Below are 23,336 nucleotides of genomic sequence, written 5' to 3' on the forward strand. Positions count from 1 at the left end.
TGACACGCATATCAGTGCATATGGTGGGTACACTTCTTACTGACACCTGTATCGGGGATCATAGTGGGCACACTTCTTACTGACACCTCTACACCTCTACCACATGAGCCTCGTGTGGTGCAGAGTGTAAGCTCTTGCCTACGACCTGGAGGTTGCAAGTTCGATCCCCACATGCGTCAGGTAGCCGGCTCAAGGTTGACTCAGCCTTCCATCCTTCCGAGGTCGGTAAAATGAGAACCCAACTTGGTGGGGGGTAATTAAGTAATAATTACCTGAAAGCGCTGCGTAATAAGTTGGCGCTATACAAATACCACTATTATTATTTTATTATTATTACTGGGACTCATGGTGGGCACACTTCTTACTGACACCTCTACCGGGGCTCATGGTGGGCACACTACTTACTGACACCTCTACCAGGGCTCATGGTGGGCACACTTCTTACTGACACCTCTACCAGGGCTCATGGTGGGCACACTTCTTACTGACACCAGTATCAGGGCTCATGGTGGGCACACTTCTTAATGACACTTGTATCGGGGCTCTTGGTGGGCACACTTCTTATTGACACCAGTATCAGGGCTCATGGTGGGCACACGTCTTACTGACACCTGTATTGAGGCTCATAGTGGGCACACTTCTTATTAACACCAGTATCAGGGCTCATGTTGGGCACACTACTTACTGACACTTATACCAGAGCTCATGGTGGGCACACTGACAGCATGGTGTACATGGTGGGGTCACTTCAAACTGGCACCCATATCAGTGCTTATGGTGGGTACACCTCTTACTGACACCTTTACCGGGGCTCATAGTGGGCACACTTCTTACTGACACCTCTACTGGGCCTCATGGTGGGCACACTTCTTACTTACACCAGTATCGTGGCTCATGGTGGGCACACTTCTTACTGACACTTGTCTAGGGGCTTTCGGTGGGTGTACTTCTTACTAACACCTCTACTGGGGCGCATGGTGAACACACTTCTTAGTGACACCAATATTGGGGCTCATGGGGGGCACACTTCTTACTGACACCTATACTGGGGCTCATGGCGGTCACACTTCTTACTGACACCTTTACCAGGGCTTACGGTGGGCACACTTCTTACAGACACCAGTATCAAGGCTCGTGGTGGGTACACTTCTTACTGTGACTTGTACCAGTGCTCATGGTGGGCACATTTCTTACTGACACCCGTATCGTGGCTCATGGTGGGCATACTTCTTACTGACACCTGTACCGGGGGTCATGGTGGGCACACTTCTTACTGACACTTGTTCCGGGGCTTTTGTTGGGCGCACTTTTAACTAACACCTGTACTGGGGTTCATGGTGAGCACACTTCTTACTGACACCTGTACAGGGGTCATGGTGAGCACACTTCTTACTGACACCTATACTGGGGCTCATGGTGGGCACACTTCTTACTGACACTTGTACCGGGGGTCATAGTGGGCACACTTCTTACTGATATTTGTATCTGTGCTTATAGTACAACAATGCAGGTACCAGGTACCATGGTGGGTGCACCTCTTATTGACACCTATACCAGGGCTCATGGTGGGCAAACCTCTTACAGACACCTGTACTTGGGCTCATGGTGGGCACACTTCTTACAGACACCAGTATCAAGGCTCATGGTGGGTACACTTCTTACTGACACCTGTACCTGGGCTCATGGTGGGCACACTTCTTACTGACACCTGTACCAGGCGCATGGTGAGCACACTTCTTAGTGACACCAATATGGTGGCTCATATGGGGCACACTTCTTACTGACACCTATACTGGGGCTCATGGTGGGGGCACACTTCTTACAGACACCAGTATCAAGGCTCATGATGGGCACACTTCTTACTGACACTTGTACCGGGGCTCATGGTGGGTACACCTCTTATTGACACCTATACCAGGGCACATGGTGGGCACACTTCTTACAGACACCAGTATCAAGGCTCATGGTGGGTACACTTCTTACTGACACCTGTACCGGGGCTCATGGTGGGTACACCTCTTATTGACACCTATACCAGGGCACATGGTGGGCACACTTCTTACAGACACCAGTATCAAGGCTCATGGTGGGTACACTTCTTACTGACACTTGTACCGGGGCTCATGGTGGGCGCACTTTTTTACTGACACCAGTATCAAGACTCTTGGGCACACTTCTTACTCACACTTGTACGCGGGCTCATGGTGGGTGCCCTTCTTACAGATACCATTATCTGGGCTCATGGTGGCGCACTTTTTACTGATAACTATACCAGGGCTCATGGTGGGCACACTTCTTACTGACACTTGTACCAGGGTTCATGGTGGGCACACTTCTTATATGTATATGTGTATATATGTGTGTGGGTTTGTGTATATGTATACACTATGCCGTACCACTCCGCCTGTTCTGGGCTTATAGGGAGATAGAAAAGTGCAGAGTGGCACTTTCTTTGCTCTGGGCTGCCTTCTGCGTGGGACGGATGAGAACGTCCGTGGTTTCGTTCCTTCATGTTCTGTCTGCGGTCTTCTGATTATATCAGCTGCACCGTTTCCTTTTCTCACCCACAGCTTTATCACATTTCCTGCATCGTATGGAATCTTGAATAGTGACAATGACAGTGTATGTGTCTGTGTTGTATACGATACCAGGACAAAGCTCTGTATGATACACTCATTGTCAGTAACATCCCTTCCCTAGAAGTTGTCGGAGGGATGAAACTCTCTGTGTGATTGTAACATTGATGTGAGTGATCGCAGCATCAGAGCAAAAGGAGAATATATTGTGGAGAACCGATCCCTGGTAGGGAGGCTCTAGTACCCTGTTATACCACCTCTAGCTTGGATACAAGATGTGATACAGGCGGGCATGGAGGCTCTAGTACCCTGTTATACCGCTTCTAGCTTGGATACAAGATGTGATACAGGCGGGCATGGAGGCTCTAGTATCCTGTTGTACCACCTCTAGCTTGGATACAAGATGTGATACAGGCGGGCATGGAGGCTCTAGTACCCTGTTATACCGCTTCTAGCTTGGATACAAGATGTGATACAGGCGGGCATGGAGGCTCTAGTATCCTGTTGTACCACCTCTAGCTTGGATACAAGATGTGATACAGGCGGGCATGGAGGCTCTAGTACCCTGTTATACCGCTTCTAGCTTGGATACAAGATGTGATACAGGCGGGCATGGAGGCTCTAGTATCCTGTTGTACCACCTCTAGCTTGGATACAAGATGTGATACAGGCGGGCATGGAGGCTCTAGTATCCTGTTGTACCGCCTCTAGCTTGGATACAAGATGTGATACAAGTGGCATGGAGGCTCTAATACCCTGTTGTACCACCTCTAGCTTGGATACATGAAGTGATATGGGGGCATTAAGGCTCTAGTACGCTGTTGTACCGCCTCTAGCTTGGATACAAGATGTGATATGGATGGGCATGGAGGCACTATTACCCTGTTGTACCGCCTCTAGCTTGGATACAAGATGTGATACGACGAGCATGAAGCATGGATGGCGGACAATGAAAGAGTTGGAGCTGCTGGTGTTTTTCAGACGATCAGACGGTCTTCTCTCTTGGTGGTCTGTAGGGGGGTCCTGAGCCTGGTCACCTTGTGTGCCCCCATCCACTGGTCCCAACACCCCCTAACAGTGTGGTCAGAACAGCCGGTGGGGGACAATTCATCGATACGACCATCCAGCTTCTGTAGTGGCCCAATACAACGGGGCCCCTCCTGAATGGCGTGTATGCTCAATATTGTGTTGTCAGTGTCTTTCATGCTGCAAGATTGATGTGCATTGCATAGCTGCAGCACTGAAAGAGTTAAGTGTCTGGTAGGTGGGATGACTGTCTGGTTTTGTATCTTTTTGTCCATGATGTGATGATGCTTGATATATGTTTGCAAGCTGTGAGAGGAGAGTCTGTTTCAGTCCTGTCAGAGAGGAGTGCAAGGCGGCTGTCTGTGGGCACCTTCAACTCACAGACACAGAATGGAGGAGGGCGAGAGGATGGCCTAGTGAGTGTGGGGACTACAACTCCCAGAAGTTCTGCAGCGTGTCCCCATCCGTGAATGTGAACCGGTAGAGACATAGAGAGGGATAAGTTTGGTACCGGGCCCTGCAGATAACTCTGACGTCCCGTGAATCCTCCCGGTCACATCACTTGTCAAGAAGCTGCTGAACTGTTTCTGAAGTTAAGTATAATGACCGGTCGCCCGGCCGTTTCCGCCGGCCGTGTCTTAAACAGTTCCCGCGTGTGTGTGGATTTACTCCGTCATCCAGGGATGCTTCGCTGTGGAAGAAACAATGGCGTCACGACACAAAACAGAACCAAAGGTAATCCAATATTTGGGTTGCCCTTTATTAACCTGCTCTTGGACATGTCACCGGTTACCCTCCGGGTGGGAGACGGTGGAGCCACCGTGACCAGGCCCAGACTCTACCCCGCTGTCTCCTAGTCTGTGGATTGCTCCTCGGTCACTGTACTTCTCCCATCCCAATAATGCGCCCCCCTCTAGTAACGGGTGAAATCTCTTCTCTGCGTCGTAGAGGCGTCTGGTGGCCAACAAGCTCCACAAGCAGAAGAAGAGGTCACTACACACAAGGAACCTCCGAGAGCCTCTTATAGGACAAGGGGGAACCACTTTTAGGGTCTCTGGTGACCGTTCATCTAATCCCCCCAACTCTCATCATCTACAGATCTGCCTGAGATGGAGCCGCATGCCGGGGTCTGCAGCAGAACGACAACTTCTTCTGGCCGGAGTGTACATAAGACAGGAGACATGGGGGGGCTCATTCACATATATATGGCGGACCGCATGAACCCTGTTGACTTGCGTTGGGGCGTTCAAACATATTGCTGGCCAAAATCGCCCATGCAAGTCTATGGCAGCATTAAAAATACACAGTGGATAAGAGCGCAAAAAAATCGCAAGAAGGACCAAATTTGCACTAAATACACACAAAAATGAAGTGAAAACGCTGCGGACTTTACGGTTTCTGTACGCATCCGTCCGTGTCAGGAAGCTTGTATGGGCCGGGTCCTCGGGTGAGACGCTGATGTGTTGGATTCTTTCACTGTGGCTGCACTCTCGTCATCGCAGGAACCTGCAGATCCGCATTCTGAGTGACGAGGATCAGACGGCAGTATCTACCTGCAGTGATAAGTATTCACACCCCTCTGGCAGCGCCGATTGCAGATCTGTCACACTGAGCGATGTCTCATAAGGAGAATTCACAGAACACAGGAAAAGTAAGTGCCCCCTAGAAGGCAGCAGCAGCCATGTCTGTCCCAGCGCAGCTTCATCCGATATTCTGGTGGGAGGTTAAAACCCGACCTGGGATTTGGTACAATGTTTCATGCAGTTGCGGCTTTTAGAACAGGAAGTCTAATGTGAGAAAGGAAGAATACCAGAAAATGCAATGTCCTTCTACATATCACACAGCGGGGGCGGTCCCCCTGCCCGTCACACAGCGGGGGCGGTCCCCCTGCCCGTGACACAGCGGGGGGTCTGTCCCCCTGCCCGTCTCACAGCGTGGGGTCTGTCCCCCTGCCCGTCTCACAGCGGTAGGTCTGTCCCCCTGCCTGTCTCACAGCGGGGGGCCGTCCTGCCCGTCTCACAGCGGGGGGCCATCCTACCACACAGCGGGGGGCCATCCTACCACACAGCGGGGGGCCGTCCTGCTATCCCACAGTGTGGGCGGGGTCCTCTTGCCCATCACACAGCAGGGGCTGTCCTGCTATCACACAGTGGGGGTGGGGTCCTCTTGCCCATCCCACAGCGGGGGCTGTCCTGCTATCCCACAGTGGGGGCGGGGTCCTCTTGCCCATCCCACAGCAGGGGCCGTCCTGCTATCACACAGTGGGGGTGGGGTCCTCTTGCCCATCACACAGCGGGGGCCGTCCTGCTATCCCACAGTGGGGGCGGGGTCCTCTTGCCCATCACACAGGGGGGGGGGGGCTGTCCTATCACACAGCGGGGGCCGTCCTGCTATCACACAGCGGGGGTGGGGTCCTCTTGCCCAGGGGGCGGACCTCCTGTACTTTTTATATCAGTAGTGAGTTCTGCCCGATTCCACTGATTTGGCAGCGCACAGAATATATAGTCTGTCCCCAGCTGATAGCGGCGGCGTTGACTGTATCACTCCGCCATCTGTGGTTGTGTATTGGAGCGACTGGATAGCCAAACCTCCCCTCCGGCCTACAGCGACGGCCACGTGGCCACCCCAACCACAAACGGCGGAGCGATACACTCCACGCCATCGGCCGCATTCTCTTCGTGAAACAGACTATAGCGGTTTGGAAAGTCGGTTGTTGCGCGTCTCACTGCGCTAGATCCAACCGCTGGCCGCGTGTTCAGCCCCTCGCACCTCCATAGTGTGCCGTCAGATCCGCGATGCTCGGCCCTCGATCCTCTTAGAGGGGACAGATGGCTCCAGGAGAGACGAGGATTAATGGCTGCCAGGATTACTCAGGGGACACAGCTGAATCCTATAATCAGGTCACCTGCGTCATCTCGTGCGGACGGATCCCGTCATCGTTCAGGACAGCGGGGAGCTGGACGCAGGATGGATGTCCTGTGCTCCTTCCTCGTTACTGCCTTCCAGAACCTTCTGAGAGACCAGAGGACACTAAATCCTCACGTCAGCGGACACTTCATGGAGGGAAGAAGGAAAGCGCCGCCGCCGCCGCCATCTTGTGTGAGGTCGGGGGTTACAATGCAGGTGAGAGGCCGCTTTGTCTGCAGACGCTGTGCATGCATTACACACATAGCGGCGGGACGTGACCGCCATCATCTAGCGCCAGATCTCTTGTGGGAGTCGTGTGATCAGAGTTGGACAGACTGTCACCTGACCTTCCCTCAGCCAATCACAGGATACAAGAGTATGCGGCCGCAGTCTGGTGGAGCTGTGATTGGTCCATGCACCCTGCATCATAAAAGAGAGGGAGATTAGATTGTGAGCTCCTGGGGTCAGGGATGATGAGAGTGATACATTGTGTGTGATGGCCGTGTCTAGCGCTGCTGTCCCCTTAGGTCCCGTGTCTCAGCCGTGTCCAGAGATCCTCCATGTTCTCACTTGTTATCAGCACGGGCGTCCTGAGAAGGACGCTGCATGTATTCCAGCGTCTGGGTGTGAGGACTCGTTAGGACCTGTGAGTACACACCCCTACAAAGACTACACATGTGCGACTTTCGGAAAATGTCACCACCACTAATGTGTCAGTAAAAAGGATACAAGTCAGGAAAAAACGACCCCCCTACACATCCTCTGCTTTATTTAAATTCTGTAGTATACTCCAGTTACATCCAGAGCTGCAGTCACTATTCTGCTCTTACATGAACTGTTGTATTCCAGTCACATTCAGAGCTGCAGTCACTATTCTGCTATTACATCATGTCTTATGCTCCAATTACATCCAGAGCTGCAGTCACTATTCTGCTCTTACATCATGTCTTATGCTCCAATTACATCCACAGCTGCAGTCACTATTCTGCTATTACATCATGTCTTATACTCCAGTCACATCCAGAGCTGCAGTCACTATTCTGCTCTTACATCATGTCTTATGCTCCAGTCACATCCACAGCTGCAGTCACTGTTTTATCACAACATGTCGTATACTCCAGTCACATCCAGTGCAGCATTCACTTTTCTGTGCTTACATCATGTCTTATACTCCAATTATATCCAAAGCTGCAGACACTATTCTGCTATTATATCATGTCTTATATCCAATTACATCCAGAGCTGCAATCACTATTCTGCTCCTAGATAAGCTGTTATACTCCAGTCACATCCAGAGCTGCACTCACTATTCTGCTATTACATCATGTCTTCTGCTCCAATTACATCCAGAGCTGCAATCACTATTCTGTTGTTACATCATGTCTTACACTCTAATCACACCCAGAGCTGCAGTCACTATTTTGCTGTTACATCATGTCTTATACTTCAGTCACATCCAGATCTGCATCCACTTTTCTGTGCTTACTTCATGTTCCATACTCCAATTACATCCAGAGCTGCAGTCACTATTCTGCTCTTACATAAGCTGTTATACTCCAGTCACATCCAAAGCTGCAGTCACTATTCTGCTATAACATCATGTCTTATGCTCCAATTACATCCAGAGCTGCAGTCACAATTCTGCTATTACATCATGTCTTATGCTCCAATTACATCCAGAGCTGCAGTCACTATTCTGCTATTACATCATGTCTTATGCTCTAATCGCACCCAGAGCTGCAGTCACTATTCTGCTGTTACATCATGTCTTATACTCTAGTCACATTCTGATCTGCATCCACTTTTCTGTGCTTACGTCATGTTTCATACTTTGATTACAGCCAGAGCTGCAGTCACTATTCTGCTATCACATCATGTCTTATTCTTCAGTCACATCCAGAGCTGCATCAACTTTTCTGTGCTTACATCATGTCTTATACTCCAGTCACATGAAGATCTCTATCCACTTTTCTGTGCTTACGTCATGTTTCATACTCCAATTACATCCAGAGCTGCAGTCACTATTCTGCTATCACATCATATCTTATGCTCCAGTCACATCGAAAGCTGCAGTCACCGTTTTATCACATCATGTATTTTACTCCAGTCACATCCAGAGCTGCATCCACTTTTCTGTGATTACATCATGTCTTATACTCCAATTATATCCAAAGCTGCAGACACTATTCTGCTATTATATGAAGTCTTATATCCAATTACATCCAGAGCTGCAAACACTATTCTGCTGCTAGATAAGCTGTTGTACTCCAGTCACATCCAGAGCTGCAGTCACTTTTCTGCTGTTACATCATGTCTTGTGCTCCAATTACATCCAGAGCTGCAGTCTCTATTCTGCTATCACGTCTTATACCCCAGTCACATCCAGCGCTGCAGCCACTTTTCTGTGCTTATATTGTGTTTTATACTCCAATTACATCCAGAGCTGCAGTCACTATTATTTGTTCTCTCTCTCCCTCTGTCTCTTCTTCCCTTTCTTTCAGTCTTTCCCCATCTCTTCCTCTCTCTTCATCTCCCCCCCCCCCACTCTCTCCTCACCTCTTGCTTTCCCCATCTCTGTCTCTTTTGCTTTCGTCTCTCCTCTTTCTCTCGCTTTCATGCCGCCGGTGAGATTAGTGTGATATGAGCCGCAGACGTATGAGCCGCATTCTTCTGAATGGAGCCATATGGCGGTATGCTCTATATTTTCGCGTTCCTCGCTACGCGTCGCTCATTGTTTCTAATAAGTCAGGAAGTCACAGCGAGCGGCGCGGGGTTTACCGCCGAAAACAATCGGAGACACTTACCGATCCCCGACCGGCTGAAGGCCTCGCAGGAGGGTCGCTGCTGCACTCCAGTGATGGGGGAAACGCCGTGCATCCGCGGGGACATCGCACCTTCATGAGCGCGATATCGGCTTGGCCATGTGTAGGAAGCCTTGCTGTCTCTTCCTCTGTCTCTTACTATCTCTTTCTTCCTCTGCCTCTTCCTCTTTCTCTCTTTCTTCCTCTGCCTCTCTCTCTTTCTTCCTCTGTCTCTTCCTCTCTCTCTTTCTTCCTCTGTCTCTTCCTCTCTCTCTTTCTTCCTCTGTCTCTTCCTCTCTCTCTTTCTTCCTCTGTCTCTTCCTCTCTCTCTTTCTTCCTCTGTCTCTTCCTTTCTCTTTCTTCCTCTGCCTCTTCCTCTGTCTCTTTCTTCCTGTCTCTTTCTTCCTCTGTCTCTTTCTTCCTGTCTCATCTTCCTCTGTCTCTTCCTCTCTTTTTTCCTCTGCCTCTTCCTCTCTCTCTCTTCCTCTGTCTTTTTCTTCCTGTCTCATATTCCTCTGTCTCTTCCTCTCTCTCTCTCTTTTTTCCTCTGCCTCTTCTTCTCTCTTTTTTCCTCTGCCTCTTCCTCTCTCTCTTTCTTCCTCTGCCTCTCCCTCTCTCTCTTTCTTCCTCTGCCTCTTCCTCTCTCTTTCTTCCTCTGCCTCTTCCTCTCTCTTTCTTCCTCTTCCTCTCTCTCTTTCTTCCTCTGCCTCTTCCTCTCTCTCTTTCTTCCTCTGCCTCTTCCTCTCTCTCTTTCTTCCTCTGCCTCTTCCTCTCTCTCTTTCTTCCTCTGCCTCTTCCTCTGCCTCTTCCTCTCTCTTTCTTCCTCTGCCTCTTCCTCTCTCTCTTTCTTCCTCTGCCTCTTCCTCTGCCTCTTCCTCTGCCTCTTCCTCTCTCTTTCTTCCTCTGCCTCTTCCTCTCTCTCTTTCCTCCTCTGCCTCTTCCTCTCTCTCTTTCTTCCTCTGCCTCTTCCTCTCTCTCTTTCTTCCTCTCTCTCTTCCTCTGCCTCTTCCTCTCTTTCTTCCTCTGCCTCTTCCTCTCTTTCTTCCTCTGCCTCTTCCTCTCTCTCTCTTTCTTCCTCTGCCTCTTCCTCTCTCTCTCTTTCTTCCTCTGCCTCTTCCTCTCTCTCTCTTTCTTCCTCTGCCTCTTCCTCTCTCTCTCTCTTTCTTCCTCTGCCTCTTCCTCTCTCTCTTTCTTCCTCTGCCTCTTCCTCTCTCTCTCTTTCTTCCTCTGCCTCTTCCTCTCTCTCTCTTTCTTCCTCTGCCTCTTCCTCTCTCTCTCTTTCTTCCTCTGCCTCTTCCTCTCTCTCTCTTTCTTCCTCTGCCTCTTCCTCTCTCTCTCTTTCTTCCTCTGCCTCTTCCTCTCTCTCTCTTTCTTCCTCTGCCTCTTCGTCTCTCTCTCTTTCTTCCTCTGCCTCTTCCTCTCTCTCTTTCTTCCTCTGCCTCTTCCTCTCTCTCTTTCTTCCTCTGCCTCTTCCTCTCTCTCTCTTTCTTCCTCTGCCTCTTCCTCTCTCTCTTTCTTCCTCTGCCTCTTCCTCTCTCTCTTTCTTCCTCTGCCTCTTCCTCTCTCTTTCTTCCTCTGCCTCTTCCTCTGCCTCTTCCTCTCTCTCTTTCTTCCTCTGCCTCTTCCTCTGCCTCTTCCTCTCTCTCTTTCTTCCTCTGCCTCTTCCTCTCTCTCTTTCTTCCTCTGCCTCTTCCTCTCTCTCTTTCTTCCTCTGCCTCTTCCTCTCTTTCTTCCTCTGCCTCTTCCTCTCTTTCTTCCTCTGCCTCTTCCTCTCTTTCTTCCTCTGCCTCTTCCTCTCTCTCTCTTTCTTCCTCTGCCTCTTCCTCTCTCTCTCTTTCTTCCTCTGCCTCTTCCTCTCTCTCTCTTTCTTCCTCTGCCTCTTCCTCTCTCTCTCTTTCTTCCTCTGCCTCTTCCTCTCTCTCTCTTTCTTCCTCTGCCTCTTCCTCTCTCTCTCTTTCTTCCTCTGCCTCTTCCTCTCTCTCTCTTTCTTCCTCTGCCTCTTCCTCTCTCTCTTTCTTCCTCTGCCTCTTCCTCTCTCTTTCTTTCTTCCTCTGCCTCTTCCTCTCTCTCTCTTTCTTCCTCTGCCTCTTCCTCTCTCTCTTTCTTCCTCTGCCTCTTCCTCTCTCTTTCTTCCTCTTCCTCTCTCTCTTTCTTCCTCTGCCTCTTCCTCTCTCTCTTTCTTCCTCTGCCTCTTCCTCTGCCTCTTCCTCTCTCTCTTTCTTCCTCTGCCTCTTCCTCTGCCTCTTCCTCTCTCTCTTTCTTCCTCCCTCTGCCTCTTCCTCTGCCTCTTCCTCTCTCTTTCTTCCTCTGCCTCTTCCTCTCTCTCTTTCTTCCTCTGCCTCTTCCTCTCTCTCTTTCTTCCTCTGCCTCTTCCTCTGCCTCTTCCTCTCTCTCTTTCTTCCTCTGCCTCTTCCTCTCTTTCTTCCTCTGCCTCTTCCTCTCTTTCTTCCTCTGCCTCTTCCTCTCTTTCTTCCTCTGCCTCTTCCTCTCTCTCTCTTTCTTCCTCTGCCTCTTCCTCTCTCTCTTTCTTCCTCTGCCTCTTCCTCTCTCTTTCTTTCTTCCTCTGCCTCTTCCTCTCTCTCTTTCTTCCTCTGCCTCTTCCTCTCTCTTTCTTTCTTCCTCTGCCTCTTCCTCTCTTTCTTTCTTCCTCTGCCTCTTCCTCTCTCTCTTTCTTCCTCTGCCTCTTCCTCTCTCTCTTTCTTCCTCTGCCTCTTCCTCTCTCTCTCTTTCTTCCTCTGCCTCTTCCTCTCTCTCTTTCTTCCTCTGCCTCTTCCTCTCTCTTTCTTCCTCTTCCTCTCTCTCTTTCTTCCTCTGCCTCTTCCTCTCTCTCTTTCTTCCTCTGCCTCTTCCTCTCTCTCTTTCTTCCTCTGCCTCTTCCTCTGCCTCTTCCTCTCTCTTTCTTCCTCTCTCTCTTTCTTCCTCTCTCTCTTTCTTCCTCTGCCTCTTCCTCTCTTTCTTCCTCTGCCTCTTCCTCTCTTTCTTCCTCTGCCTCTGCCTCTTCCTCTCTTTCTTCCTCTGCCTCTTCCTCTCTCTCTCTTTCTTCCTCTGCCTCTTCCTCTCTCTCTCTTTCTTCCTCTGCCTCTTCCTCTCTCTCTCTTTCTTCCTCTGCCTCTTCCTCTCTCTCTCTTTCTTCCTCTGCCTCTTCCTCTCTCTCTTTCTTCCTCTGCCTCTTCCTCTCTCTCTCTTTCTTCCTCTGCCTCTTCCTCTCTCTCTCTTTCTTCCTCTGCCTCTTCCCCTCTCTCTCTTTCTTCCTCTGCCTCTTCCTCTCTCTCTCTTTCTTCCTCTGCCTCTTCCTCTCTTTCTTCCTCTGCCTCTTCCTCTCTCTCTCTTTCTTCCTCTGCCTCTTCCTCTCTCTCTCTTTCTTCCTCTGCCTCTTCCTCTCTCTCTCTTTCTTCCTCTGCCTCTTCCTCTCTCTCTCTTTCTTCCTCTGCCTCTTCCTCTCTCTCTTTCTTCCTCTGCCTCTTCCTCTCTCTCTTTCTTCCTCTGCCTCTTCCTCTGCCTCTTCCTCTCTCTCTTTCTTCCTCTGCCTCTTCCTCTCTTTCTTCCTCTGCCTCTTCCTCTCTCTCTTTCTTCCTCTGCCTCTTCCTCTCTCTCTTTCTTCCTCTGCCTCTTCCTCTCTTTCTTCCTCTGCCTCTTCCTCTCTTTCTTCCTCTGCCTCTTCCTCTCTTTCTTCCTCTGCCTCTTCCTCTCTCTCTCTTTCTTCCTCTGCCTCTTCCTCTCTCTCTTTCTTCCTCTGCCTCTTCCTCTCTCTCTCTTTCTTCCTCTGCCTCTTCCTCTCTCTCTCTCTTTCTTCCTCTGCCTCTTCCTCTCTCTCTCTTTCTTCCTCTGCCTCTTCCTCTCTCTCTTTCTTCCTCTGCCTCTTCCTCTCTCTTTCTTTCTTCCTCTGCCTCTTCCTCTCTCTCTTTCTTCCTCTGCCTCTTCCTCTCTCTCTTTCTTCCTCTGCCTCTTCCTCTCTCTCTTTCTTCCTCTGCCTCTTCCTCTCTCTCTTTCTTCCTCTGCCTCTTCCTCTCTCTCTCTTTCTTCCTCTGCCTCTTCCTCTCTCTCTTTCTTCCTCTGCCTCTTCCTCTCTCTTTCTTCCTCTGCCTCTTCCTATCTCTTTCTTCCTCTGCCTCTTCCTCTCTCTTTCTTCCTCTGCCTCTTCCTCTCTCTTTCTTCCTCTGCCTCTTCCTCTCTCTTTCTTCCTCTGCCTCTTCCTCTCTCTCTTTCTTCCTCTGCCTCTTCCTCTCTCTCTTTCTTCCTCTGCCTCTTCCTCTCTCTCTCTCTTCCTCTGCCTCTTCCTCTCTCTCTTTCTTCCTCTGCCTCTCCCTCTCTCTCTCTTTCTTCCTCTGCCTCTCCCTCTCTCTCTTTCTTCCTCTGCCTCTCCCTCTCTCTCTTTCTTCCTCTGCCTCTTCCTCTCTCTCTTTCTTCCTCTGCCTCTTCCTCTCTCTCTCTTTCCTCTTCTGCCTCTTCCTCTCTCTCTTTCTTCCTCTGCCTCTTCCTCTCTCTCTTTCTTCCTCTGCCTCTTCCTCTCTCTTTTTCTTCCTCTGCCTCTTCCTCTCTCTCTTTCTTCCTCTGCCTCTCCCTCTCTCTCTTTCTTCCTCTGCCTCTTCCTCTCTCTCTTTCTTCCTCTGCCTCTTCCTCTCTCTCTTTCTTCCTCTGCCTCTCCCTCTCTCTCTTTCTTCCTCTGCCTCTCCCTCTCTCTCTTTCTTCCTCTGCCTCTCCCTCTCTCTCTTTCCTCCTCTGCCTCTTCCTCTCTCTTTCCTCCTCTTCCTCTCTCTTTCTTCCTCTGCCTCTTCCTCTCTCTCTTTCTTCATCTGCCTCTTCCTCTCTCTTTCTTCCTCTGCCTCTTCCTCTCTCTCTCTTTCTTCCTCTGCCTCTTCCTCTCTCTCTCTTTCTTCCTCTGCCTCTTCCTCTCTCTTTCTTCCTCTGCCTTTTCATCTCTCTCTCTTTCTTCCTCTGTCTTTTCATCTCTCTCTTTCTTCCTCTGCCTCTCTCCTTCTTCCTCTGTCTCTTCCCCTCTCTCTCTTTGTTCCTCTGTCTCTTCCTCTCTCAGTCTCTGTGTCACCATGATGTAGTCGGATGGGCAGAGTTGGGTAATACGGGAATGTCTCAGGTCGCGGGTGTGGTGTCAGGGTGAGCGGACGCTTTCCCCGTAGGGCAGTCAGTAAGCTCAGAGGACTCTGCTGCTGGGAGGTAAGTCTCTGATGTGGAGTCTCACTCCTTCCCTCCTGGATGTATAGGGCTGTGAAGGGTCTGTCAGTGGGGTGGGGGGTCCCGAGGATCAGGGCTCCTCCGCTCACACCCAGGTTGGGACTCAGCAGCCCAGGCTGGAAGAGTCATGTGATGTGTATAGTGTGTGCCATGTGTATGATGTGTACTATACGCTACATACAGGACATCTACACATCTTGTCTAAAGTGTATGTGTCTAGTGTTCATGGTCTTTATGTGGTATATGTTGTATGTAGTTTCCATGTTCTGTATGTAGTGTGTGCTGTGCACAGTATAGATATCCTGTATGGCCTTAATATGTTGTATGCAGTGTTGTTGTATATAGTGTAGATATCCTGTATGGCCTCAGCATGTCGCATGTAGTTTCCATGTTCTGTATGTAATGCATGATGTGTATTGTGTATGTCCTGTATATAGTGTTTGTTGTATGTAGTTTCCATGTCCTGTATGTGATGTATATAGTGTAGATATGCTGTATGGCCTTGGCATGCTGTATGCAGTGTTGTTGTATATAGTGTAGATATCCTGTATGGCCTTGGCATGTTGTATGCAGTGTTGTTGTATATAGTGTAGATATCCTGTATGGCCTTGGCATGTTGTATGCAGTGTTGTTGTATATAGTGTAGATATCCTGTATGGCCTCAGCATGCTGTATGCAGTGTTGTTGTATATAGTGTAGATATCCTGTATGGCCTTGGCATGTTGTATGCAGTGTTGTTGTATATAGTGTAGATATCCTGTATGGCCTCGGCATGTTGTATGCAGTGTTGTTGTATATAGTGTAGATATCCTGTATGACCTCGGCATGTTGTATGCAGTGTTGTTGTATATAGTGTATATATCCTGTATGGCCTCGGCATGTTGTATGCAGTGTTGTTGTATATAGTGTAGATATCCTGTATGGCCTTGGCATGTTGTATGCAGTGTTGTTGTATATAGTGTAGATATCCTGTATGGCCTCGGCATGTTGTATGCAGTGTTGTTGTATATAGTGTAGATATCCTGTATGGCCTCGGCATGCTGTATGCAGTGTTGTTGTATATAGTGTAGATGTCCTGTATGGCCTCGGCATGCTGTATGCAGTGTTGTTGTATATAGTGTATATATCCTGTATGGCCTCGGCATGTTGTATGCAGTGTTGTTGTGTTACAAGCCTTATTCAGGTTGGAGATATTAAATATTTGATGTGTTGGGTATCAGCTGTCGCGCTGCGGAGAGCGTACATGGGGGGGGCTCTTTATACAGCGATGACACGTGATGTAGCGGGTGGCAGGAGGCACCGCTCATGTGTTCTACATGTTCTTCCATGCCTCGCGGTCATATTACACTCATGTTCTGGCGGAGATCAGTCCTCTGCTGGGGGGCCGTGTATGTAAATATTGTCACCTCCATGTCCCCCCATATATTACAGGCGGCCCTGGAATGGGGGCAGCGGGCTGCGACTCTCAGAAAAAGGGGCATTTATGGAGGGAAGGGGGCTGTTCTAGTTATCATTGTGTCTCCTTTGTACTACGGACAAGACCTTGGAAAGGGCAAAACATCTCACACACGCCCATTTACATGTTACACGTATGTCCGCGGCGAGAATAGGTACACATTGTGTGATGTGTCATGTGATGTACATATGTATGTGCAGCAGGGGTACATACATCTTGTATGATGTGTCACGTTATATACATATGGGGGCAGGCTCCGATCACTAACACTGCAGGGGTGTCTCCAGTGTAATATCTCTGTCTCCACAGGGCGCCAGGGGCTGCAGTCTGCATCACTTCTCCCATCCCTACATCTTCAGCCCGACCCCCTATATGAGGGACACACAGCGACCCGCAGGTGAGTATCGCCTCCTCCAATGAGAGGGAGGGGCCAACAGGTGAGCGATCAGGTCTGTTCACATTCCTCACATTACTTGTTAGAGATAGACATGAGACCATCAGCCGGCAGTCAAAGGGACTCCACCAGGCGCACCGCTGGTATCAGGTACATATCTTATACAGAGCGGGGTACGCCGCCAGTATCGGGTGCGTCTTATACGGAGCGGGGTACGCCGCCAGTATCGGGTACGTCTTATACGGAGCGGGGTACGACGCCAGTATCGGGTGCGTCTTATACGGAGCGGGGTACGCCGCCAGTATCGGGTACGTCTTATACGGAGCGGGGTACGACGCCAGTATCGAGTACGTCTTACATGGCGCGGGGTACGACGCCAGTATCGGGTGCGTCTTATACGGAGCGGGGTACGACGCCAGTATCGGGTGCGTCTTATATGGAGCCGGGTACGCCGCCAGTATCGGGTACGTCTTATACGGAGCGGGGTACGCCGCCAGTATCGGGTGCGTCTTATACGGAGCGGGGTACGCCGCCAGTATCGGGTGCGTCTTATACGGAGCGGGGTACGCCGCCAGTATCGGGTGCGTCTTATACGGAGCGGGGTACGCCGCCAGTATCGGGTGCGTCTTATACGGAGCGGGGTACGACGCCAGTATCGGGTACGTCTTATATAGAGCGGGGTACGCCGCCAGTATCGGGTGCGTCTTATACGGAGCGCGGTACGCCGCCAGTATCGGGTGCGTCTTATACGGAGCGCGGTACGCCGCCAGTATCGGGTGCGTCTTATACGGAGCGCGGTACGCCGCCAGTATCGGGTACGTCTTATACGGAGCCGGGTACGACGCCAGTATCGAGTACGTCTTACATGGCGCGGGGTACGACGCCAGTATCGGGTGCGTCTTATACGGAGCGGGGTACGACGCCAGTATCGGGTGCGTCTTATATGGAGCCGGGTACGCCGCCAGTATCGGGTACGTCTTATACGGAGCGGGGTACGCCGCCAGTATCGGGTACGTCTTATACGGAGCGGGGTACGCCGCCAGTATCGGGTGCGTCTTATACGGAGCGGGGTACGCCGCCAGTATCGGGTGCGTCTTATACGGAGCGGGGTACGCCGCCAGTATCGGGTGCGTCTTATACGGAGCGGGGTACGCCGCCAGTATCGGGTACGTCTTATACGGAGCGGGGTACGCCGCCAGTATCGGGTGCGTCTTATACGGAGCGGGGTACGCCGCCAGTATCGGCTGCGTCTTATACGGAGCGGGGTACGACGCCAGTATCGGGTACGTCTTATACGGAGCGGGGTACGCCGCCAGTATCGGGTACGTCTTATACGGAGCGGGGTACGCCGCCAGTATCGGGTGCGTCTTATACGGAGCGGGGTACGCCGCCAGTATCGGGTACGTCTTATACGGAGCGGGGTACGCCGCCAGTATCGGGTACGTCTTATACGGAGCGGGGTACGCCGCCAGTATCGGGTACGTCTTATACGGAGCGGGGTACGCCGCCAGTATCGGGTGCGTCTTATACGGAGCGGGGTACGCCGCCAGTATCGGGTACGTCTTATACGGAGCGGGGTACGCCGCCAGTATCGGGTACGTCTTATACGGAGCGGGGTACGCCGCCAGTATCGGGTACGTCTTATACGGAGCGGGGTACGCCGCCAGTATCGGGTACGTCTTATACGGAGCGGGGTACGCCGCCAGTATCGGGTACGTCTTATACGGAGCGGGGTACGCCGCCAGTATCGGGTACGCCTTATACGGAGCGGGGTACGCCGCCAGTATCGGGTGTATAGGGTTGTAGTCTCGCTTTGCTCTTTTCCCTGTCTCTGATCGGGATGGTAGTCTCGCTCTGCTCCTTTCCCTGTCTCTGATCGGGGTGGTAGTCTCGCTCTGCTCCTTTCCCTGTCTCTGATCGGGGTGGTAGTCTCGCTCTGCTCCTTTCCCTGTCTCTGATCGGGGGGGTAGTCTCGCTCTGCTCCTTTCCCTGTCTCTGATCGGGGGGGTAGTCTCGCTCTGCTCCTTTCCCTGTCTCTGATCGGGGTGGTAGTCTCGCTCTGCTCCTTTCCCTGTCTCTGATCGGGGGGGTAGTCTCGCTCTGCTCCTTTCCCTGTCTCTGATCGGGGGGGTAGTCTCGCTCTGCTCCTTTCCCTGTCTCTGATCGGGGTGGTAGTCTCGCTCTGCTCCTTTCCCTGTCTCTGATCGGGGGGGTAGTCTCGCTCTGCTCCTTTCCCTGTCTCTGATCGGGGGGGTAGTCTCGCTCTGCTCCTTTCCCTGTCTCTGATCGGGGGGGTAGTCTCGCTCTGCTCCTTTCCCTGTCTCTGATCGGGGGGGTAGTCTCGCTCTGCTCCTTTCCCTGTCTCTGATCGGGGGGGTAGTCTCGCTCTGCTCCTTTCCCTGTCTCTGATCGGGGTGGTAGTCTCGCTCTGCTCCTTTCCCTGTCTCTGATCGGGGTGGTAGTCTTGCTCTGCTCGCTCCCTTGTCTGTCTCTGATCGGGGTTGTAGTCTCGCTCTGCTCTCTCCCTCCTCTCTCTGATCGGGGTTGTAGTCTCGCTCTGCTCGCTCACTCGTCTGTCTCTGATCGGGGTGGTAGTCTTGCTCTGCTCCTTTCCCTGTCTCTGATCGGGGTGGTAGTCTTGCTCTGCTCCTTTCCCTGTCTCTGATCGGAGTGGTAGTCTTGCTCTGCTCCTTTCCCTGTCTCTGATCGGGGTGGTAGTCTTGCTCTGCTCCTTTCCCTGTCTCTGATCGGGATGGTAGTCTCGCTCTGCTCCTTTCCCTGTCTCTGATCGGGGTGGTAGTCTCGCTCTGCTCCTTTCCCTGTCTCTGATCGGGGTGGTAGTTTCGCTCTGCTCCTTTCCCTGTCTCTGATCGGGGTGGTAGTCTCGCTCTGCTCCTTTCCCTGTCTCTGATCGGGGTGGTAGTCTCGCTCTGCTCCTTTCCCTGTCTCTGATCGGGGTGGTAGTCTCGCTCTGCTCCTTTCCCTGTCTCTGATCTGGGTGGTAGTCTCGCTCTGCTCCTTTCCCTGTCTCTGATCGGGGTGGTAGTCTCGCTCTGCTCCTTTCCCTGTCTCTGATCGCGGTGGTAGTCTTGCTCTGCTCCTTTCCCTGTCTCTGATCGGGGTTGTAGTCTCGCTCTGCTCGCTCACTCGTCTGTCTCTGATCTGGGTGGTAGTCTTGCTCTGCTCGCTCCCTCGTCTGTCTCTGATTGGGGTTGTAGTCTCGCTCTGCTCCTTTCCCTGTCTCTGATCGGGGTGGTAGTCTCGCTCTGCTCCTTTCCCTTATTTCTGATCGGGGTGGTAGTCTCGCTCTGCTCCTTTCCCTGTCTCTGATCGGGGTGGTAGTCTCGCTCTGCTCCTTTCCCTGTCTCTGATCGGGGTGGTAGTCTCGCTCTGCTCCTTTCCCTGTCTCTGATCGGGGTGGTAGTCTCGCTCTGCTCCTTTCCCTGTCTCTGATCGGGGTGGTAGTCTCGCTCTGCTCCTTTCCCTGTCTCTGATCGGGGTGGTAGTCTCGCTCTGCTCCTTTCACTGTCTCTGATCGGGGTGGTAGTCTCGCTCTGCTCCTTTCCCTGTCTCTGATCGCGGTGGTAGTCTTGCTCTGCTCCTTTCCCTGTCTCTGATCGGGGTTGTAGTCTCGCTCTGCTCGCTCACTCGTCTGTCTCTGATCTGGGTGGTAGTCTTGCTCTGCTCGCTCCCTCGTCTGTCTCTGATTGGGGTGGTAGTCTCGCTCTGCTCCTTTCCCTGTCTCTGATCGGGGTGGTAGTCTCGCTCTGCTCCTTTCCCTGTCTCTGATCGGGGTGGTAGTCTCGCTCTGCTCCTTTCCCTGTCTCTGATCGGGGTGGTAGTCTCGCTCTGCTCCTTTCCCTGTCTCTGATCGGGGTGGTAGTCTCGCTCTGCTCCTTTCCCTGTCTCTGATCGGGGTGGTAGTCTCGCTCTGCTCCTTTCCCTGTCTCTGATCGGGGTGGTAGTCTCGCTCTGCTCCTTTCCCTGTCTCTGATCGGGGTGGTAGTCTCGCTCTGCTCCTTTCCCTGTCTCTGATCGGGGTGGTAGTCTCGCTCTGCTCCTTTCCCTGTCTCTGATCGGGGTGGTAGTCTCGCTCTGCTCCTTTCCCTGTCTCTGATCGGGGTGGTAGTCTCGCTCTGCTCCTTTCCCTGTCTCTGATCGGGGTGGTAGTCTCGCTCTGCTCCTTTCCCTGTCTCTGATCGGGGTGGTAGTCTCGCTCTGCTCCTTTCCCTGTCTCTGATCGGGGTGGTAGTCTCGCTCTGCTCCTTTCCCTGTCTCTGATCGGGGTGGTAGTCTCGCTCTGCTCCTTTCCCTGTCTCTGATCGGGGTGGTAGTCTCGCTCTGCTCCTTCCCTGTCTCTGATCGGGGTGGTAGTCTCGCTCTGCTCCTTCCCTGTCTCTGATGGGGTGGTAGTCTCGCTCTGCTCCTTTCCCTGTCTCTGATCGGGGTGGTAGTCTTGCTCTGCTCGCTCCCTCGTCTGTCTCTGATCTGGTTTGTAGTCTTGCTCTGCTCGCGCCCTTGTCTGTCTCTGATCGGGTTGTAGTCTCGCTCTGCTCTCTCCCTCCTCTCTCTGATCGGGGTGGTAGTCTCGCTCTGCTCCTTTCCCTGTCTCTGATCGGGGTGGTAGTCTCGCTCTGCTCCTTTCCCTGTCTCTGATCGGGATGGTAGTCTCGCTCTGCTCCTTTCCCTGTCTCTGATCGGGGTGGTAGTCGCCCTCTGCCTCTTCCCTGTCTCTGATCGGGGTGTTAGTCTCGCTCTGCCTCTTCCCTGTCTCTGATCGGGGTGGTAGTCTCGCTCTGCTCCTTTCCCTGTCTCTGATCGGGGTTGTAGTCTCGCTCTGCTCCTTTCCCTGTCTCTGATCGGGGTTGTAGTCTCGCTCTGATCCTTTCCCTGTCTCTGATCGGGGTTGTAGTCTCGCTCTGCTCCTTTCCCTGTCTCTGATTGGGGTTGTAGTCTCGCTCTGCTCCTTTCCCTGTCTCTGATCGGGGTGGTAGTCTCGCTCTGCTCCTTTCCCTGTCTCTGATCGGGGTGGTAGTCTCGCTCTGCTCCTTTCCCTGTCTCTGATCGGGGTGGTAGTCTCGCTCTGCTCCTTTCCCTGTCTCTGATCGGGGTTGTAGTCTCGCTCTGCTCCTTTCCCTGTCTCTGATCGGGGTTGTAGTCTCGCTCTGCTCGCTCCCTTGTCTGTCTCTGATCGGGGTTGTAGTCTCGCTCTGCTCTCTCCCTCCTCTCTCTGATGGGGTTGTAGTCTCGCTCTGCTCTCTCCCCCCTGTCTCTGATGGGATTGTAGTCTCGCTCTGCTCTCTCCCTCCTCTCTCTGATGGGGTTGTAGTCTTGCTCTGCTCGCTCCCTCGTCTGTCTCTGATCGGGGTGGTAGTCTCGCTCTGCTCTCTCCCTCCTCTCTCTGATGGGGTTGTAGTCTCGCTCTGCTCCCTCCTCCTCCTCCTCCTCCCTCTGTGGAGCTCTCGCCTGTCAGAAGTTTGTTATGGACCCCAGCGGCGCTCCCTATGGGATGAGGATCAGTGACGGGCGGGTCGGTGGGCACAGGAGCTGTGAGGGTTAATGGCGCCGCTCTCCTGGTAGGTAATGGTTAATCAGGCTGGTGACCTCGGTGCTGCGAGGAACAATCACAGCTCTGAGATCTGGAGAGACAAGACATTCCTCCGGCTGCGCTCACGGGAATGGCATTCGTGTCCTTACTGACGTCCTGACATTCCGGATAAAGTCCGCTCCTTATTCCTTCCTGTCACCAGCTGGACGTCACCTGACGGGGTTAACTGGGGGCAGATGGGGCTGTGAACGGGGTATGGACCCCGAGGGGCATCCGTATAGAAGGTCCGGAGGGTGCGTATACAAGGTATGGGCCCTGAGGGGGTGCATGTATACAACGTACAGAGGGTGCGGGTGTGTATGCTACGTATGGGCCCTAAGGGTGCGGGTGCGTATATAACATTCGGGCCCTGAGGGGGCATCCGTTAAAACATATGGATTATGGGGGTCATCTAGAACGTACGAGCCCTGAGGTTCCATATACAACATATGGTTTCTGGGGGTCCGTATACAATGCAGGATGTACAGGGATAATGTTCTTGGTCTGTTGGGGGTCCGGGCTCACTGTTTGCCCCTTGCCCTGGGTGCGGGGCACTTATTCTAACCCTCTGCCATCTTGTCCCCATCAGGCTGCTGGTGGTGTGTGGTGGGGAATACTTCTAGCGCTCTTGCCCCCCTGACCATGGTGGGCTCCCTGAAACAAGGCGGACAAGAGCCCCCAGAAGTCGAGGAGCCGGGGCCTCAGGACGGGGACACAACGCAGGAGCTGGCAGGAGTACTGAGGCCGCCGATGGCAAAGGTCCCAGAGAGGAGGACGCAGCAGGAGGGGAAGAGACGGCCTGAGCACGAAGCCACAAGAGACCTCACAGTACAACTAATGAGACTGCAGGCAGAACCGAGACAGCTGCAAGACAAAGCTGACAAGAGACACAACTGTGAGCACCCGGCAGAAATCAGACCGCTAGAGGGTCGGTGCGGGGAAGACCCCCCGTTACATGACATGCAGGACATGTTAGAGCCGAAGCAGAAGGTGCATGAAGAGATGTGCAAGAAGCTTCAAGGGGTGAGGTGCCCTTACAGGTTCTGTGCGATCACCATTATGTCTACTAATATGAGTTGTGTGCGGTCACCCTCGTGGACATTATAGTCACTATTATAAGTTGTGTGCAGCCACCCTTGAGGGTTTTGAAGTCTATTATGGGTTGTGTCCTGTCACCCTCGTGGACACTGTAGTCACTATTATGGGTTGTGTGTGTGGCCACCCTCGTAAATACACTAGTCGCTATTATGGGTTGTGTGTGTGGCCACCCTCGTGGACACTGTAGTAACTATTATGGGTTGTGTGCTGCCACCCTCGTAGATACACTAGTCGCTATTATGGGTTGTGTGCGGCCACCCTCGTGGACACTGGAGTCACTATTATGGGTTGTGTGTGTGAC

The 23,336-nt window shown here is 52.3% G+C and overlaps 1 protein-coding gene across 5 annotated transcripts in view; it reads left to right on the forward strand.

Moving 5' to 3' along the window:
• Positions 1-5,135: 5,135 nt before the first annotated feature.
• Positions 5,136-23,336, forward strand: part of KIFC3 (kinesin family member C3) — a 29,095-nt gene continuing 10,894 nt past the window's right edge. Inside the window, exons 1-3 of one of the 5 annotated variants that reach the window (XM_066583247.1) lie at positions 5,136-5,253; positions 16,266-16,353; positions 22,527-22,960. In XM_066583247.1, coding sequence (XP_066439344.1) covers positions 5,218-5,253; positions 16,266-16,353; positions 22,527-22,960 — 558 coding nt within the window. In that variant the 5' untranslated portion in view covers positions 5,136-5,217. Of the gene's footprint in view, positions 5,254-14,324; positions 14,483-16,265; positions 16,354-16,408; positions 16,501-21,778; positions 21,927-21,950; positions 22,205-22,526; positions 22,961-23,336 lie in introns of those variants that run through there. The other 4 variants (XM_066583248.1, XM_066583249.1, XM_066583251.1 and 1 more) reach the window with 4 other exon arrangements.

The sequence above is a fragment of the Eleutherodactylus coqui genome, chromosome 11 (genome assembly GCF_035609145.1).
Source record: "Eleutherodactylus coqui strain aEleCoq1 chromosome 11, aEleCoq1.hap1, whole genome shotgun sequence".
NCBI classification, from domain to species: Eukaryota; Metazoa; Chordata; class Amphibia; order Anura; family Eleutherodactylidae; genus Eleutherodactylus; species Eleutherodactylus coqui.